The 16,599-nt window shown below is 38.7% G+C and overlaps 1 protein-coding gene across 1 annotated transcript in view; it reads left to right on the top strand.

Annotated features, from left to right (window-relative positions):
• tlcd2 (TLC domain containing 2) overlaps positions 1 to 16,148 on the top strand; it is a 33,284-nt gene extending 17,136 nt beyond the window's left edge. Inside the window, exon 4 of the mRNA XM_028806894.2 lies at positions 15,345 to 16,148. Coding sequence (XP_028662727.1) covers positions 15,345 to 15,722 — 378 coding nt within the window. The 3' untranslated portion in view covers positions 15,723 to 16,148. The remainder of the gene's footprint in view (positions 1 to 15,344) is intronic.
• Positions 16,149 to 16,599: the final 451 nt, after the last annotated feature.

Here is a 16,599-nt window from a genome sequence, read left to right as displayed (position 1 = left end):
AGACCATCACACTACCACCACCATATTTTTACTGTTGGTATGATGTTCTTTTTCTGAAATGCTGTGTTCCTTTTACGCCAGATGTAACGGGACATTTGCCTTCCAAAAAGTTCAACTTTTGACTCATCAGTCCACAAGGTATTTTCCCAAAAGTCTTGGCAATCATTGAGATGTTTCTTAGCAAAATTGAGACGAGCCCTAATGTTCTTTTTGCTTAACAGTGGTTTGCGTCTTGGAAATCTGCCATGCAGGCCGTTTTTGCCCAGTCTCTTTCTTATGGTGGAGTCGTGAACACTGACCTTAATTGAGGCAAGTGAGGCCTGCAGTTCTTTAGACGTTGTCCTGGGGTCTTTTGTGACCTCTCGGATGAGTCGTCTCTGCGCTCTTGGGGTAATTTTGGTCGGCCGGCCACTCCTGGGAAGGTTCACCACTGTTCCATGTTTTTGCCATTTGTGGATAATGGCTCTCACTGTGGTTCGCTGGAGTCCCAAAGCTTTAGAAATGGCTTTATAACCTTTACCAGACTGATAGATCTCAGTTACTTCTGTTCTCATTTGTTCCTGAATTTCTTTGGATCTTGGCATGATGTCTAGCTTTTGAGGTGCTTTTGGTCTACTTCTCTGTGTCAGGCAGCTCCTATTTAAGTGATTTCTTGATTGAAACAGGTGTGGCAGTAATCAGGCCTGGGGGTGGCTACGGAAATTGAACTCAGGTGTGATACACCACAGTTAGGTTATTTTTTAACAAGGGGGCAATTACTTTTTCACACAGGGCCATGTAGGTTTGGATTTTTTTTCTCCCTAAATAATAAACACCATCATTTAAAAACTGCATTTTGTGTTTACTTGTGTTATATTTGACTAATGGTTAAATGTGTTTGATGATCAGAAACATTTTGTGTGACAAACATGCAAAAGAATAAGAAATCAGGAAGGGGGCAAATAGTTTTTCACACCACTGTACACTTTGTTAATATTTGATATCATTGCCTTGAAATTGTTTAACTTGAACCCAACATTTTGGGCAGCCTTCCACAAGCTTCTTACAATTAGTTGCTGGAATTTTGGCACATTCCTCCAGACAGAACCAGTGTAACTGGGACAGGTTTGTAGGCTTCCTTGCTCACACAAACTTTTTAATTTCTGCCCACAAATTTTCAATTAGACTGAGGTCAGTGGTTTGTGATGGCCACTCCAATACCTTGACCTTGTTGTCCTTGTGCTAAATAAGTTATCTTTGAGTGGCACTCTCTAGTACCTCGCTGGTCTGCCATCCAGCTTACAGTGCTGACTGCCCTACCCATGATTCATGTTTGCAGTATCTTCACTAATTTATGCAACGAACACAACATAATCACCCAAGTAATGCACAGTGTCAGTTTTTAAGTGAGGCAGCAGCTACAGAGATCTTTTTAGGGTGCCAGGAGCAAAGGTGTAGGCAGAATAGTGTTTTCCAATCGTTTTTCTGTGGTAGCGCACTTTTTGTAACCCAAAAAATCCAGCACACCATGAGTCTACCAACCACAAAAGCATTAAATCTATATATGTGCTAAACTGTCCGTAGGGGTGGAACGGGGGCGGCAAAAAAAAAAAAAAAGGCAGCTTGGAGATTGCTGTTCACAGACACAGCACTTAGTGAGCACTTTGGACTCATTTTCCAGCTGCTTTGTCCCTCTGCCTCATTCCACTGACCCGGGGTCAGAGGCAATTTATATGCCCACTGTCCCTTTGGCTCTACGAGAGTTTCTAGCGAACACAGACCCTGGCAGATGAACACCCAACATGTCTCCAGGTAGTCCCATCTTCCTCAGACAGGTCTCGACCACTTAAGGAGCATTTCTCTCTCAGGTCTGGACCCAGGGGTGTTACACCGTTATTTCTGTGGTGCACCAGTTGATAAACACTTGTGTAGTGTATAATTATTAAGTTGTTGATGGTGATGAAAAATTGAGGGTAGTATTTACAGAGTTTTAACACAAGTTTGAATGTTTGCCCATTTAAGAGTTGCCTGTTCTTTCAGTTAAATCAGTCTTTAGCAGTGCATTCAAAGTCAACAGTCATTTCGATCATTTAATTTTTACTTCAACACGTCTGTGTCTCATATGCTATGCCAACTTGATAATTAATAAATTGGCCTTGTTTTTTTATTGCCTTCTTTATAACTTTCGTTTTAGGAAGGCATTCAAATTCAGGTTGCACTTGCTCAAGTAGTATTTTGTTAAAAGTTCAAATTTACTGTCATTGTTTAAGTTTAAACAATGCCATTACTTTTTTTTTATTCATTTTTGTTGATTTCACATTAAATTTATGATTCAGTGTATATTTATGTCATGATTTATAACCATATATAACTTTATAATTACGTTTTAATGTTATATGGGATTAACCATGATTAATTAGATATATATATGAGACAAATGAATATATATATACATATATACACACATACATATATATATATCCATCCATCCATCCATTTTCCAACCCGTTGAATCCGAACACAGGGTCACGGGGGTCTGCTGGAGCCAATCCCAGCCAACACAGGGCACAAGGCAGGAAACAATCTTGGGCAGGGTGCCAACCCACCGCAGATATATATATATATATATATACATATATATATATAAGGCAACTCAAAAAGTAAAGACAATTTGAAGTTACGTAGTAACCACAACAGATAGAACCTGATGGAGTCCAACATGTTTGCAGTGGCTTATGAATGGTTCAAACATTCACAGTCCAGTGCTCTGCCGTTAGTCTAGTTGAATCCAATGCCAAATGAACATGTATGCTCCAATGCTGAATTGCACCGTTGTTGAACAACATGCCACAGTGAGGCGTCTTTGGACAGAGGTAGTGAAAGCTACTGAAATTCAATGAAGGACGTTGGCTCAGTACCTAAGTGAAAACTGCATGACTCAACGAAAAGTTTGTTAATGAGTAGATAGGTTTAAAGCGGGAAAAACAAGTGTGATCAACGAAGCTCGATCTGGTTGATCATCAACATTGCACACACAAGCCCACATTGACATGGCAAATGCTTTAATTGTAGAAGGCCGATGGATTACACTGTCTGCTGTTGCTACACATTTGGATGTCAGCTATGGATCTGTATATGCCATGCTGCATGATGACTTGGCGTACCATAAAGTTTGCACAAGATGGATACCCTAACAGGTTACTGATCTGCACAAGCAACAGTGTGTGGAGGTTTCGAACCAATTTCAGAAACGTTATTAAGAAGATCTGACTGTTTTGGAGCAGAATGTCACTGATGATGAGATATGGGTTCATCATTGTAAGCCAGAATGCAAGAGACGGAAAGCATGAAGTAGAAATACCCATCTTCTCCAAAAAAGAAGAAATTCAAATGACAGCCCTCTTCAAGAAATTGTGATTTGGCTTTATGCGGTTGTGGGTTCACCTATGATGAGGAGGTTAAGGAAGTGATGCAGACCAGGATTTGGGAGCAGCAAAAAAGTTTCCTCTCCTAAGGAATGAAGAAATTAGTAGAACAATACAAGAAGTGGATTGACCTGCCAGGAGACTGTGTGGGGAAGAAATATAAATGTTATGTTCCATCTTCTCACATCTACCAGTATTAAAGGGTAAGTTGTCTTTCCTTTTTAATTCCATAATATAGCATAGAAAGTAACACCAGGATTTCTGATACTTTACTTAGTGTGAAATTAATTCATTCTTTTATTTATTTTATAGGCTGGTTTATCAGAGTTATATGGATTTGGGGTGTAGCCATAGCCTAAACTCTGCATCTTTAGGCAAAAGACAGGAACCAAACCTTGACAGGGTACTGGCACATTGTCAAGGTACACACTGTTCGCTTAATTATGCTATTTGAAAGCTCCAGCAAACTTTGCACACTTTTATAGTTTTATCTGTTAAGTGTAGCATGTACTTGTGAATTCACCATTATGTTTATTACCACTCTGAGAAGTTTCCAAGGAAAATGAAAATTTGCATTCTTTGTAACACAACTAGTATGCATACCCCACCTCAGACATGCCTCCTACTCTACACAGACCAGATGAATCAATAACAGTAATTTCCATCAATTACATGTCAGTGGTCTACCCTAAATAAATGAAGGAAGCTTAACCTAGCTGTACATGATTTTTTCATTAACTCACTAATATAAAAGGTGCACAAGCCACAGCAATGGTAATAAGTACAAATGTTTTTAGCACTTATAAAAACCTGAAAACAGTATTTTGGTCCATGGCCAAACAACAAATGCATCAAACATGAAGAACCAGAACATGACAAAATAGTATGTTGGTTTTCACAAACACTGCAGTTGCTGCAGAAAATGTACAGTCTCTAGCACCTTGTATACTATATTAATTTCATTGTACCAAAGAAGTTAAAAATCCACTAGAATTTATGGCTGCACATCAGGTGCAAAGGTGGGTAGTAGCTCTAGTTGTTCAAGGCTGATCTCAGGGTGGGTCAGTCATATCGTGAGTCTTCAAATCACATGAAAATCCTCGGGGCCTTTCATGCTTTCAAGTTAAGAACTTTAGTGCAGAAGAACAGTTATTCTTTTGAGGGACCTAGTTCAGCACACAATTTATGTCCTGTCCTCCTCCCCCAGTGACTTAGGCAGTGGGAGATGCTATATTAAATCAGTTCTGTTACCAATGAGGTGATTCTGAATAGCTGGAAATATTTGAGTGTGTTTGTCCATAAATGATTTCTAGTAATTGTTCTAAAGTTGTTGAGAAAAGCAATGTGATCGATTTGTTTAATTCTGGAAATTAATTATTCTTCCAAGTGGATGAGATACATTTGTGAACAATCTGGGATGATGCTAACTACTATGGTGGCTATGGAGTAGACTGCGAACTGGCCACTTAACATGATGCCATTTTCTACTAAGTAGTGATTTTTTAAATATTATTTTCCGGCTTTAAAATACATAAAAGATGTGTTAATATTTTAGTGTATATAATGCATTACATCTTACATACCATCCCAAAAATGCATTACATATACCATTTTATGTTTTGAGTATACTTTAGGCGAGGGACACACATTTGTTGGATTTCATATCTCAGGTTTCAAATTTAGTACCTTAACCTGATCTTTTTGTGTTCCTAACTAACTTAAATCAATAAATGAATCAATGTACACTTTATACAGTACCACAGTGCCATGTACCATCATGTGATACTGTGAAGTTGCAATATGGTGTTGAATGTAAAAATTAAACAGTATTACAAAAATACAAAACAATTTGATAGATAGATAGATAGATAGATAGATAGATAGATAGATAGATAGATAGATAGATAGATAGATAGATAGATAGATACTTTATTAATCCCAATGGGAAATTCACATTCTTCAGCAGCAGCATACTGATACAATAAATAATATTAAATTAAAGAATGATAATAATGCAGGTGAAAAACAGACAATAACTATGTATAATGTTGAATGTTAACGTTTACCCCCCCGGGTGGTATTAAAGAGTCGCATAGTTTGGGGGAGAAACGATCTCCTCAATCTGTCAGTGGAGCAGGACAGTGACAGCAGTCTGTCGCTGAAGCTGCTCTTCTGTCTGGAGATGATACTATTAAGTGGATGCAGTGGATTCTCCATAATTGATAGGAGCCTGCTGAGCGCCCTTCGCTCTGCCACAGATGTTAAACTGTCCAGCTCCATGCCAACAATAGAGCTTGCCTTCCTCACCAGTTTGTCCAGACGTGAGGCGTCTTTCCTCTTAATGCTGCCTCCCCAGCACACCACTGCGTAGAAGAGGGCGCTCGCCACAACTGTCTGATAGAACATCTGCATCATCTTATTGCAGATGTTGAAGGACGCCAGCCTTCTAAGGTAGTATAACCGACTCTGTCCTTTCTTGCACAGCGCATCAGTATTGGCAGTCCAGTCTAATATATCATCCAGCTGCACTCCCAGATATTTATAGGTCTGCACCATCTGCACACAGTCACCTTTGATGATCACTGGGTCTATGAGGGGTCTGGGCCTCCTAAAATCCACCACCAGCTCTTTGGTTTTGCTGGTGTTCAGGTGTAGGTGGTTTGAGTCGCACCATTTAACAAAGTCATTGATTAGGTCCTATACTCCTCCTCCAGCCCATTCCTGATGCAGCCCACGATAGCAGTGTCATCAGCGAACTTTTGCACATGGCAGGACTCCGAGTTGTATTGGAAGTCCGATGTATATAGGCTGAACAGGACCGGGAGAAAGTACAGTCCCCCTGTGGCGCTCCTGTGTTGCTGACCACAATGTCAGACGTGCAGTTCCCAAGACGCACATACTGAGGTCTGTCTTTAAGATAGTCCACGATCCATGCCACTAGGTATGAATCTAATCCCATCTCTGTCAGCTTGTCCCTAAGGAGCAGAGGTTGGATTGTGTTGAAGGCGCTAGAGAAGTCTAGAAACATAATTCTTACAGCACCACTACCTCTGTCCAAGTGAGAGAAGGATCGGTGTAGCATATAGATGATGGCATCCTCTGCTCCCACCTTCTCCTGATATGCAAACTGCAGAGGGTCAAGGGCGTGTTGAACCTGTGGCCTAAGGTGGTGAAGCAGCAGCCTCTCCATGGTCTTCATCACATGTGATGTCAGAGCAACAGGCCGAAAGTCATTCGGCTCACTAGGATGTGATACCTTTGGGATTGGGGTGATACAAGATGTTTTCCAAAGCCTCATTTGCCAGGGGATCTTGGAAATAAAACCAATATACTTTAAAGAGAAAGTATGAAAAGTAGCAGAACAAGCTACATCATCATTTGAAGTCAAAAGGAATGGTCAGGAATGTGTTTCTGCTACTTCTAACAATGTAATTTAAGCATTTTGTCACTTCACATACAATTCATTTACTTTCTGACACCCAATTGTATGCCGAGTGTTAGTCAAGTACCTTGTAGTTTTAAGATTAGCAGCTTTCTTTCTTGTATGTCAAATGCACAGAAGATACGCAAGAGGAATTCAACCTTAAAGTACCACATTAATTCTCAGATTTAAAAATTTTGATAGCGTGGAAGCCAGAGGAATTCAGTTTGGTAAATTTAATATGTGGGAGGAGTTAATTGTTCATTGTATAAAAACTTTATCAGACTGAATGACATGTTTGCTACTCGCTTGTATCATTTAGTATTCATCTTAAGTTGATTTCACACATCAAGACACATCAAACATCAGAAAGTGTTAAATCTGTCTACACAACAAAATCCTTACTGTTTAGTGTCGCCCATATCTTGCTGACAGTGGATTACTTTATAGTATATATATATCTGTTCTAAGCTTTATTTATCAAAAAATTTTGATATATCACATTGCTATATTTGCCGGGAAAAAGTAATGAAAGTACTGATTAGAATGACATGTTGAATGACATAACAAAACCTCATAAGTAAGTAACTAATAAGTGCAAGCATTTAAAAACTGTTTTGTAAACTGTTACCACTAAAACATATCCAATGCCTACTTATTGTCCCAAGTAATTAGTGAAAGTTCATTTTAGAATAAGCCTAAAAGTCCAGCTCTGCACATTTGGGTGGTGCCAGTTATGAATTATTCTCAGCAAATTGGTTTTTATCTCTGTTGGTTTAATTATTTCTGGAAAGAATTTGTCAGTGGACATCACTAGCACTGGGTTTTGTATTTATTAAAAAAAACTCCTGGCCATTTAAAAAAAAACTTGGTTTAAAAAAAAAAAAATTTTTTCACTGTAATTTTTATTTTAGGATAATGAATGACAAAGGGTATGGCAGCTATGTCTTTAAAACAGGTGATGAGCTGGGCAAAGTTTGAGCCAGACTTAACTTTTTACATCCAGAAAAAAATGCCCAGCTTTTTGCCTTATCTAGCCACACATTATTTTGACATGTCATTTTTGTATTACAAAATAGTTTTGCAGATTTCATGCCATTCTGATACATACATAAGTCTGCTTCCTACAGAACAAGAAAATTTTCAACTTTCTTACAACAACATTTATTTATATAGCACATTTTCATACCAACAATGTAGCTCAAAGAACTTTACATGATGAAGAAAGAGAAAAAAGACAAAATAAATAATTAAAATTAGGGAACACTAATTAACATAAAATAAAAATAAGGTCCAATGGCCAGGGAGGACAGAAAAAAACAAAAAAAAAAACTCCAGACGGCTGGAGAAAAAATAAAATCTGCAGGGGTTCCAAGGCCACGAGACCACCCAGCCTCCTCTAGGTATTCTACCTAACAGAAATGACCTCAATCAGTCCTCAAACCTTTAGGTCTCTAAAAGGCTGTAAAATCCCCAATCACCTAAATAACACCTAAATATTTTGTTACAGTGGCACCTGTAAAGAGGTGGGATATATATTAGTCAGTTCTTGAGTGTGATGTGTTGGAAGCAGGAAAAATGGGCAAATATAAGGGTATGAGCGACCATGACAAGGGTCAAATTATGATGGCTAGACAACTGGGTCAGAGTATGTCCAAAATGGGAGGTCTTGTGGGGTGTTCCCAGTATGCAGTGGTTAGTACCTACCAAACGCAGTCCAAGAAAGGACAGCCAGTGAAGTGGCAACAAGGTCGTGGGCACCCAAGGCTCATTGATGCACATGGGGAGCAAAGGCCAGGATGCACGTCCTTTTGTCTTTTTCTGGGGTTTGTCAAGGTCATTTTAACTATATGAGATGATTATAATTTGACACTGTCACAAAATAATAATAAAAAAGAAAGCTAATTCTGCTTAGAAATATAAAAGCATAATTTCTTACATGTAGTAGCCACACTTGCATGGCAGTATATGGAAGGATGCACATAGGACGTGTTTTCAGATTTGTAGTCCGGCTTATCATGTGGATATCCTGGAGGATTCTGGTTTAAATAAAACTGCTTAAAAAGAATTCTTGCATCTGACCTTGGGCATTTTCTGTTTTTTTTGACGTCATGATTGTAAGGATGTTGACGCCTGATACAACCTTGTGTTATACATTAAAATGAATGAATAAAGTCATTCTGATGTAGTGTGTGGCATTAATATATTATACTTTTTTAGTACAAGCCAGATGTAAACTAAATCTATATATAAATGTATATATAGCACAAATTGAGCATATACAGTATGCCGACCAAGTCATTTGAAGCATAAATCACAGAGATAGCTCTTTTCTTAATACAGGTGAAATATTTCTGTTTGGATTAGGTTCTAATGTACTGCAAAATAACTTGCAAAATCCTACTTAACTGAATACAGAGTCATGGTTAACTAGTGCCCATTTTGGCAGCACTGGGCACAAAGCATGAAACAGCTATGGACAGAGTTCCATACCATTGCAATCTGGAACCGCCAGTCAGGACATGTCAGAAGAACAGGCAGAATTTGCAAATTTCACATGGAATGACCAGACACAGGATTCAGACCTCGAATGCTGGAATCTTGGGGTGGCACAGTGGTACAGTGTTAACATTGCTGCCTCTCAGTAAAGACACCAGAGTTCATGTCCTCCCTGCATGATGTTTGCATGTTCTTCCTGTGTCTGCGAGGATTTCTACTGGGTACTCCCGGTTTCCTCCCACTGTCCAAAGACATGCAGGTTTGGTGAATTGTCAAAACTAAATTGGACCTTGTGTGTGTTTGGTGGATGGGTATGTGTATTTTCCCTGTTATGTACTTGTGCCCTATCCAAGGTTTATTCTACTTTGCTTCTTATATTGGCTGGGATAGGCTCCAGCACCACCCACGATCCTGGTCTGGATTAAATGGGTTAGAAAATGACATGGCCCTAACTTTTTCTTCCTCACAGCAGTCCCAGTGCCAATTTCGTTTCACCTCCTTCTCTAATTCATATCTTCTTCCTCCCTATAGCTCCATATCGCCACTTGTCTTATTTACACTATTTTCCTTTATTTATTCATCTCTGTACTTCTAAAATCTTTTAACTTTCATTGTATTCTTTCAACATACTGTTCTTAATTCTCTTAGGTTTTTCATACATAATATATGTGCATATACATATTTAGGCCTAGTCTGTTGACATAATCCAAGTCGTCTTACATTTTCAAGAAAGGTTTGTCTAGAAAAGTGCATTCTTGCTGTTATGTGTTATAATTCTGCAAAAGATGTTAAACTGGTTTGATCAAATAGTGAAAGAGCAAGACTAAAAACTGCATTCTTGTTGGTGATGACTGTTACAGAATAGCCTAAACCACCGACAATGGGAAGGACATGTCATGGTAATCTCCTGGAGTAGGAAAAGCCCAACAGAGAAATAGCAGCCGATGGTCAAATACAAATTTGCATTTTAATGAATACGTCTTCTAACAGGTTTGTCCAATTTGGAGTTGCCAAGAGCCAGTGCCTGTACCTGACGGTAACAAAGCAAAACAACAACAAAAAAACAATAGTTAAAGGTGGAAATAATTGGCATCTGCTTTGACAATGTTTGGAGTCTGATCAAATAAAGAGGAAAAAAAAAGAGACACTTACTACGTATAGTTATCTGGTCCTCATCCAATAGGACTTGGCCTTCATGGTTATTTGGATATATTTAAGTCATATTCTCGCACAAGTCTTACTTGTAGCAAGTAATTGCGAGTTGATCAGCTGATCTGGACCATAGCATCTTCCCATTTTACTGTGTGTCTTGAAGTTGTTTTCTCACTGAGTTTGACACACTTGCTGTATATTAGGATATGACAAACATACTCCTGTTTTCTGCGTGTTTTACATAAAACTCCTCTTTAACTTTTGAGGGCAGCACAGTTGTAAAGCACATATCTTTCCTCTGTCAATAATTTTATTTAATTGACCTGCATGCAGTTATTCCATTTAGTCAGTCTACTACAGACTACTAAATATTTTAACACTTTCAAAAATTTATTTTAGGGTGGCATGACAGAGCAGTGGTTAGTACTGTTGCTTCATGGATCTAATATTTTGGGTTTGCATTCTCTGCCCAGTCACTGGCATTCTCTGCCCAGTCACTGGCAGGCACATGTCTGGCAGGTTTTTTCGGCAAGTTAGTAGGATTTTCCTCTCATATCCCAAAGGTGTGCAAGTTAGGTTAATTAGTAATAACAGACTGACCTAATTTGACTATGTGAATTTGTGTACTTGTGTATATGTATGTGTGTTTGTACAAGTGGCATCTGCTGTGGTCTCAGAAAGATTAAAAAAGTACATACAGTATATCTGGATCACTGGAAACAGAAGAACTGGTATCTGATTATACAACTAGGAGGAACAACACTCAGTGGCCATATGGAGACCAACAAGACCAAGTCAGAGAAAATCTGTGTTAAAAATGTCATCTGTGCATGCCAAACCAATTTCTGAAATTATTTCATAACACAAAATAGACATGGACTCTAGTGTGGTTCTTGCCTTCCATTCCTGGTTTATTTTATTTTTTTTTATTTTATTGATTTTATTGTAATCATTCCATACAAATAGATCAGTTTTTACAAAAATAGGATTGAAAACAAATCAACCCCCACCCCTGAGAAAGAGTGCATGGCCAACAGAGTAAAACTTAAAACTAGTAAAAATAAGTAAATTGATAAGTTTAATAAGCGGATAAAGATAAATGGAGAAGAAAAAGAAATGGGAAGAGAATCTGCTTCCTCGGTGCTTTAAGAGCTTAATCTAAAATGTTATTGATTAGATCCTGCCAGGTTTTGAAAAAGTTTTGCACAGATCCTCTAAGTGAGAATTTGATTTTTTCCAATTTCAAATAGTAGATAACATCAGTTACCCATTGACTTAAAAAGGAGAGTTAGGATTCTTCCAGTTGAGCAAGATAAGTCTATGTGCCAATAGTGTAGTAAAGGCAATGACAGTTTGTTTGTCCTTCTCCACTTTACAGGTGCTGGTCATAAAATTAGAATATCATGACAAAGTTGATTTATTTCAGTAATTCCATTCAAAAAGTGAAACTTGTATATTAGATTCATTCATTACACACAGACTGATGTATTTCAAATGTTTATTTCTTTTAATGTTGATGATTATAACTGACAAATAATGAAAGTCCCAAATTCAGTATCTCGGAAAATTAGAATATCAATTAAGACCAATGCAAAAAAAGGATTTTTAGAAATGCAGGCCAACTGAAAGGTATGAACATGAAAAGTATGAGCATGTACAGCACTCAATATTTAGTTGGGGCTCCTTTGGCCTGGATTACTGCAGCAATGCGGCGTGGCATGGAGTCGATCAGTCTGTGGCACTGCTCAGGTGTTATGAGAGCCCATGTTGCTCTGATAGTGGCCTTCAGCTCTTCTGAATTGTTGGGTCTGGCGTATTGCATCTTCCTCTTCACAATACCCCATAGATTTTCTATGGGGTTAAGGTCAGGCGAGTTTGCTTAACAGGGATACCATGGTCCTTACACCAGGTACTGGTAGCTTTGGCACTGTGTGCAGGTGCCAGGTCCTGTTGGAAAATGAAATCTGCATCTCCATAAAGTTCGTCAGCAGCAGGAAGCATGAAGTGCTCTAAAACTTCCTGGTAGACGGCTGCATTGACCTTGGACCTCAGAAAACACAATGGACCAACACCAGCAGATGACATGGCACCCCAAACCATCACTGACTGTGGAAACTTTACACTGGACTTCATGCAACATGGATTCTGTGCCTCTCCTCTCTTCCTCCAGACTCTGGGACCTTGATTTCCAAAGGAAATGCAAAATTTACTTTCATCAGAGAACATAACTTTGGACCACTCAGCAGCAGTCCAGTCCTTTTTGTCTTTAGCCCAGGCGAGACGCTTCTGGCGCTGTCTCTTGTTCAAGAGTCGCTTGACACAAGGAATGCGACAGCTGAAACCCATGTCTTGCATACGTCTGTGCGTGGTGGTTCTTGAAGCACTGACTCCAGCTGCAGTCCACTCTTTGTGAATCTCCCCCACATTTTTGAATGGGTTTTGTTTCACAATCCTCTCCAGGGTGCGGTTATCCCTATTGCTTCTACACTTTTTTCTACCACATCTTGTCCTTCCCTTCGCCTCTCTATTAATGTGCTTGGACACAGAGCTCTGTGAACAGCCAGCCTCTTTAGCAGTGACCTTTTGTGTCTTGCCCTCCTTGTGCAAGGTGTCAATGGTTGTCTTTTGGACAACTGTCAAGTCAGCAGTCTTCCCCATGATTGTGTAGCCTACAGAACTAGACTGAGAGACCATTTAAAGGCTTTTGCAGGTGTTTTGAGTTAATTAGCTGATTAGAGTGTGGCACCAGGTGTCTTCAATATTGAACCTTTTCACAATATTCTAATTTTCCGAGATACTGAATTTGGGACTTTCATTAGTTGTCAGTTATAATCATCAAAATTAAAAGAAATAAACATTTGATTAAACATCAGTCTGTGTGTAATGAATGAATCTAATATACAAGTTTCACTTTTTGAATGGAATTACTGAAATAAATCAACTTTGTCATGATATTCTAATTTTATGACCAGCACCTGTAAGCCCATCTGGGAGTCACCAAACACAGCTGCTAGTGGATTAGGAGCGATTGTGACACCAAGGCTGTCTGAAAGGCTTTTAAAGATTTTGGTCCAGAATGATGTTAATTTGGTGCAGGTCCAAAACATGTGACCCAGTGTGGCTGGAACTTGATTCCAGCGTTTGCAGGTTGGATCTTGCCCTGGAAACATTTTGGACAATTTAAAACGAGACAGATGTGCTCGATATATACGTAATTTTGAGTTGAATAATTGTATGCTTTGCGCATATGGAGCTCGAGTGAATTCTCTGCATTGCTACCTTCTTCTCCTTTTCTGATATGTTGAGTGAGAGATCCTTTTCCCATTGTCCTCTTGGATCTTTGAAAGGGAGGGACTGTAAAATGGTTTTATATATTGCAGAAATGCTGTCTGAGTCCTCGAAAGTGAGCAATATTTTTTCTAGCATAGAGGAAGGTGGGAGATGAGGAAAATCGGGCAGGTTCTGTTTAACAAAGTTTCCAATTTGAAGATAGTGAAAGAAATGTGTTGCTGAAAAGTTAAATTTGGAATGTAATTGTTCGTAGGATGCAAATACGTTGTCTATGTACAGATCTCTAAGTGATTTAATCACAAATGTTTTCCAGATATTAAAAACTGCATATGTTTGCGAGGGTTGAAAAAGGTGGTTCTCGTGAAGAGGTGCCACAGACAAAAGCTGCTCTATCTTAAAATGCTTCCTACATTGGTTCCATATTCTGAGTGAGTGAAGCACAATTGGGTTGTTAGTATATTGTATTCCTGGTTTAGTGGAGTAATGGATTAAAAGTTCTATTCAGATTGATTCATATTTTGTTACAAGGGCTCTGAATGATCAAAAAGCATTGTTGTATGTAAAACCACAATGGCCAGTGTTTACCAATTTTCTTGTGCAAGGCTAAAATGTATATATGTACATGTCTCCTTCTACCAGGAAATGGTGTGGCTTTGACGTGGAACAGAAGAATCAAACTTTCCATGGGAGTTATGGTTGAGCTGGCAGCTTATCCTTTGTGAACTCTATTGAGTAATATATTGGTAAAGAGCTCTACCTGCTGGAGCAGACAGAATTCTGCATCCAGCTGTTTTAAGTTCCTTGAAAGCAGTTAGTGCCATTGCTATCATCATCATTATGTAGATCTGTTTTTTAGGCAGCCATGGCACTGCCAGTTAAAGCGACTTGTTCAGGGTCAAAGACAGCGTCAGTTTTGAGGATGGCATTTGGTACCTGGTAGTATATGTTCCAATGCCTTGGCCACAAAGGCATTCAAAACCTATGAGTGTGTGTGAAGAGTGTTTTCTGTGACTAATACCCTGTTGTGCAAATCTCTATGTTGCTACTACACAAACAATCCCTGGGTACAAGTCTGTCTGCCTATGTTATTATTTTTTGTGCAAATATTAGAAGTTGTAAATATTATGACAAATCTTTGCCAAACCAAAAATTACAATTAAATTTCAAGTAACAGTTTAAATTCTTGCACCTACTCATTTGTAAATAACAGGATTAAAACAGAGGAACTGGTGCAAGTCTGTGGGAGCTGGAATGTTGCTTTTAAACATTTTTTGTAAACGTGGGCTGCATTTACTATGGCAGATGAACTTTGCCAGATATTTGGTTCCGAGCCCTTTTGACATGTTTATAGAGCTTACTTTTCAATATGAGATCTTACAGAAAGACTTTCATATTGCTACATACAGCATGAAACAGATTTTATTACCCATGCATCTTGATTCCCTCTCCCAGCTCTGTCTGTCACTTTTCCTTGATTAATTCACTGATTCAGGTATCCCCGCCTGGCAAAATTAGGTGTGATTAAACTATATCAACACATTAACTAAATATTCTGTTTTTTCCTTTTATAATTTCAGGTGATGACATGCTTTGGGATTTCTGTTTTTCTGTGCCGCTATGTGGGTTTTGCTGTAGTGGCTTTGCTGGTAGAGATCAACTCGATATTCTTGCACCTTCGCCAAGTTCTGCTTTTGGCCAGTTTATCCCAAACCACAATCTACAGACTGAACAGTATGGTGAACCTTGGGACTTATGTGGTCTTCCGCATTCTAACACTGGCCTGGATGACCCGTTGGCTTGTACTGAATCGTGACAATGTGCCTCTACTCAGCTATACCATTGGTAGCCTTGGCATGGCCATCATCACTGTCATGAACATTGTGCTTTTTGGTCGTCTCCTCCGCAGCGACTTTCTCAAAGCCAGCAGGGAAGTGAAAAGGGAAAAAGACAAGTAGACTTTCCAGAACTATTAAAGGGGTTTGTGACTGAGGCAATAGACAGAAACCACTTTTGTATGCAATTCTTAATTCACTGAGCTGTAACTGGTCACCAGTGTTGCTTGTTTGATAAACTACTTGTAATTAAGTATGAGGTTTAACTGTGGCCCTTATCTCACCTACAAAGCATTCATCTTTTGGTGCTACTTGTAATGGGAGCCTGTGAACTGCACTAAAAACTCTGCTTCCTGGCCTAAACACTGTGAAGACATGTGGCCCCACGTGCCTGGTTTTGCTCAAAGCTTCCACATGGTAACTCCTTACATTTTATTGTGTCTGGCCACAGGATTTTCTTTATCTGTCCTAAAGCCTTTTGGCATTCATACTGTTCATTGTCCAAATTGAATATTTTTCTTCAGTCAAGGATAAAAAACATGACTGTATTGCATTTGTTTTATACAGTTTGATTTGTAATGAGATATCTTCCTTTTAACTACACTCCAATCATCACAGAAAATTTTACCTCTTTCACCCATAGGCCATACAGATGAATTCAGGAATTGGTAGATAATAATTGCTCGAGTTAAGAGAATGCTTTGACAGCTATTGTCTTGAATCTGTCTTTCGACTTCTGGCAGGCATAGCAGTATTTACGAGTGCACATGTAGTAATACTTTTGTACTTTTAAATATTAAAGTTTGGTGTATAAATTAGTCACTGAAAAGCCAATAATATGCCTTTTGTAATTATTTGATATTTTGAATATGTAAATATATTTTATTGTGTTATAATTCTTATTTACTTTTAATTTGTGACACAGAATCTTTATCTTAGAGTCAACAAGGGTATGACTGAAAAATAAATTCTATAAAGTGACACAAGTGGCTCCTCACAT

Source organism: Erpetoichthys calabaricus, chromosome 8 (genome assembly GCF_900747795.2).
Source record: "Erpetoichthys calabaricus chromosome 8, fErpCal1.3, whole genome shotgun sequence".
Classification (NCBI taxonomy): domain Eukaryota; kingdom Metazoa; phylum Chordata; class Cladistia; order Polypteriformes; family Polypteridae; genus Erpetoichthys; species Erpetoichthys calabaricus.
The sequence above is the reverse complement of the archived record's forward strand: the minus strand, read 5'-3'. Positions and strand labels throughout refer to the sequence as shown.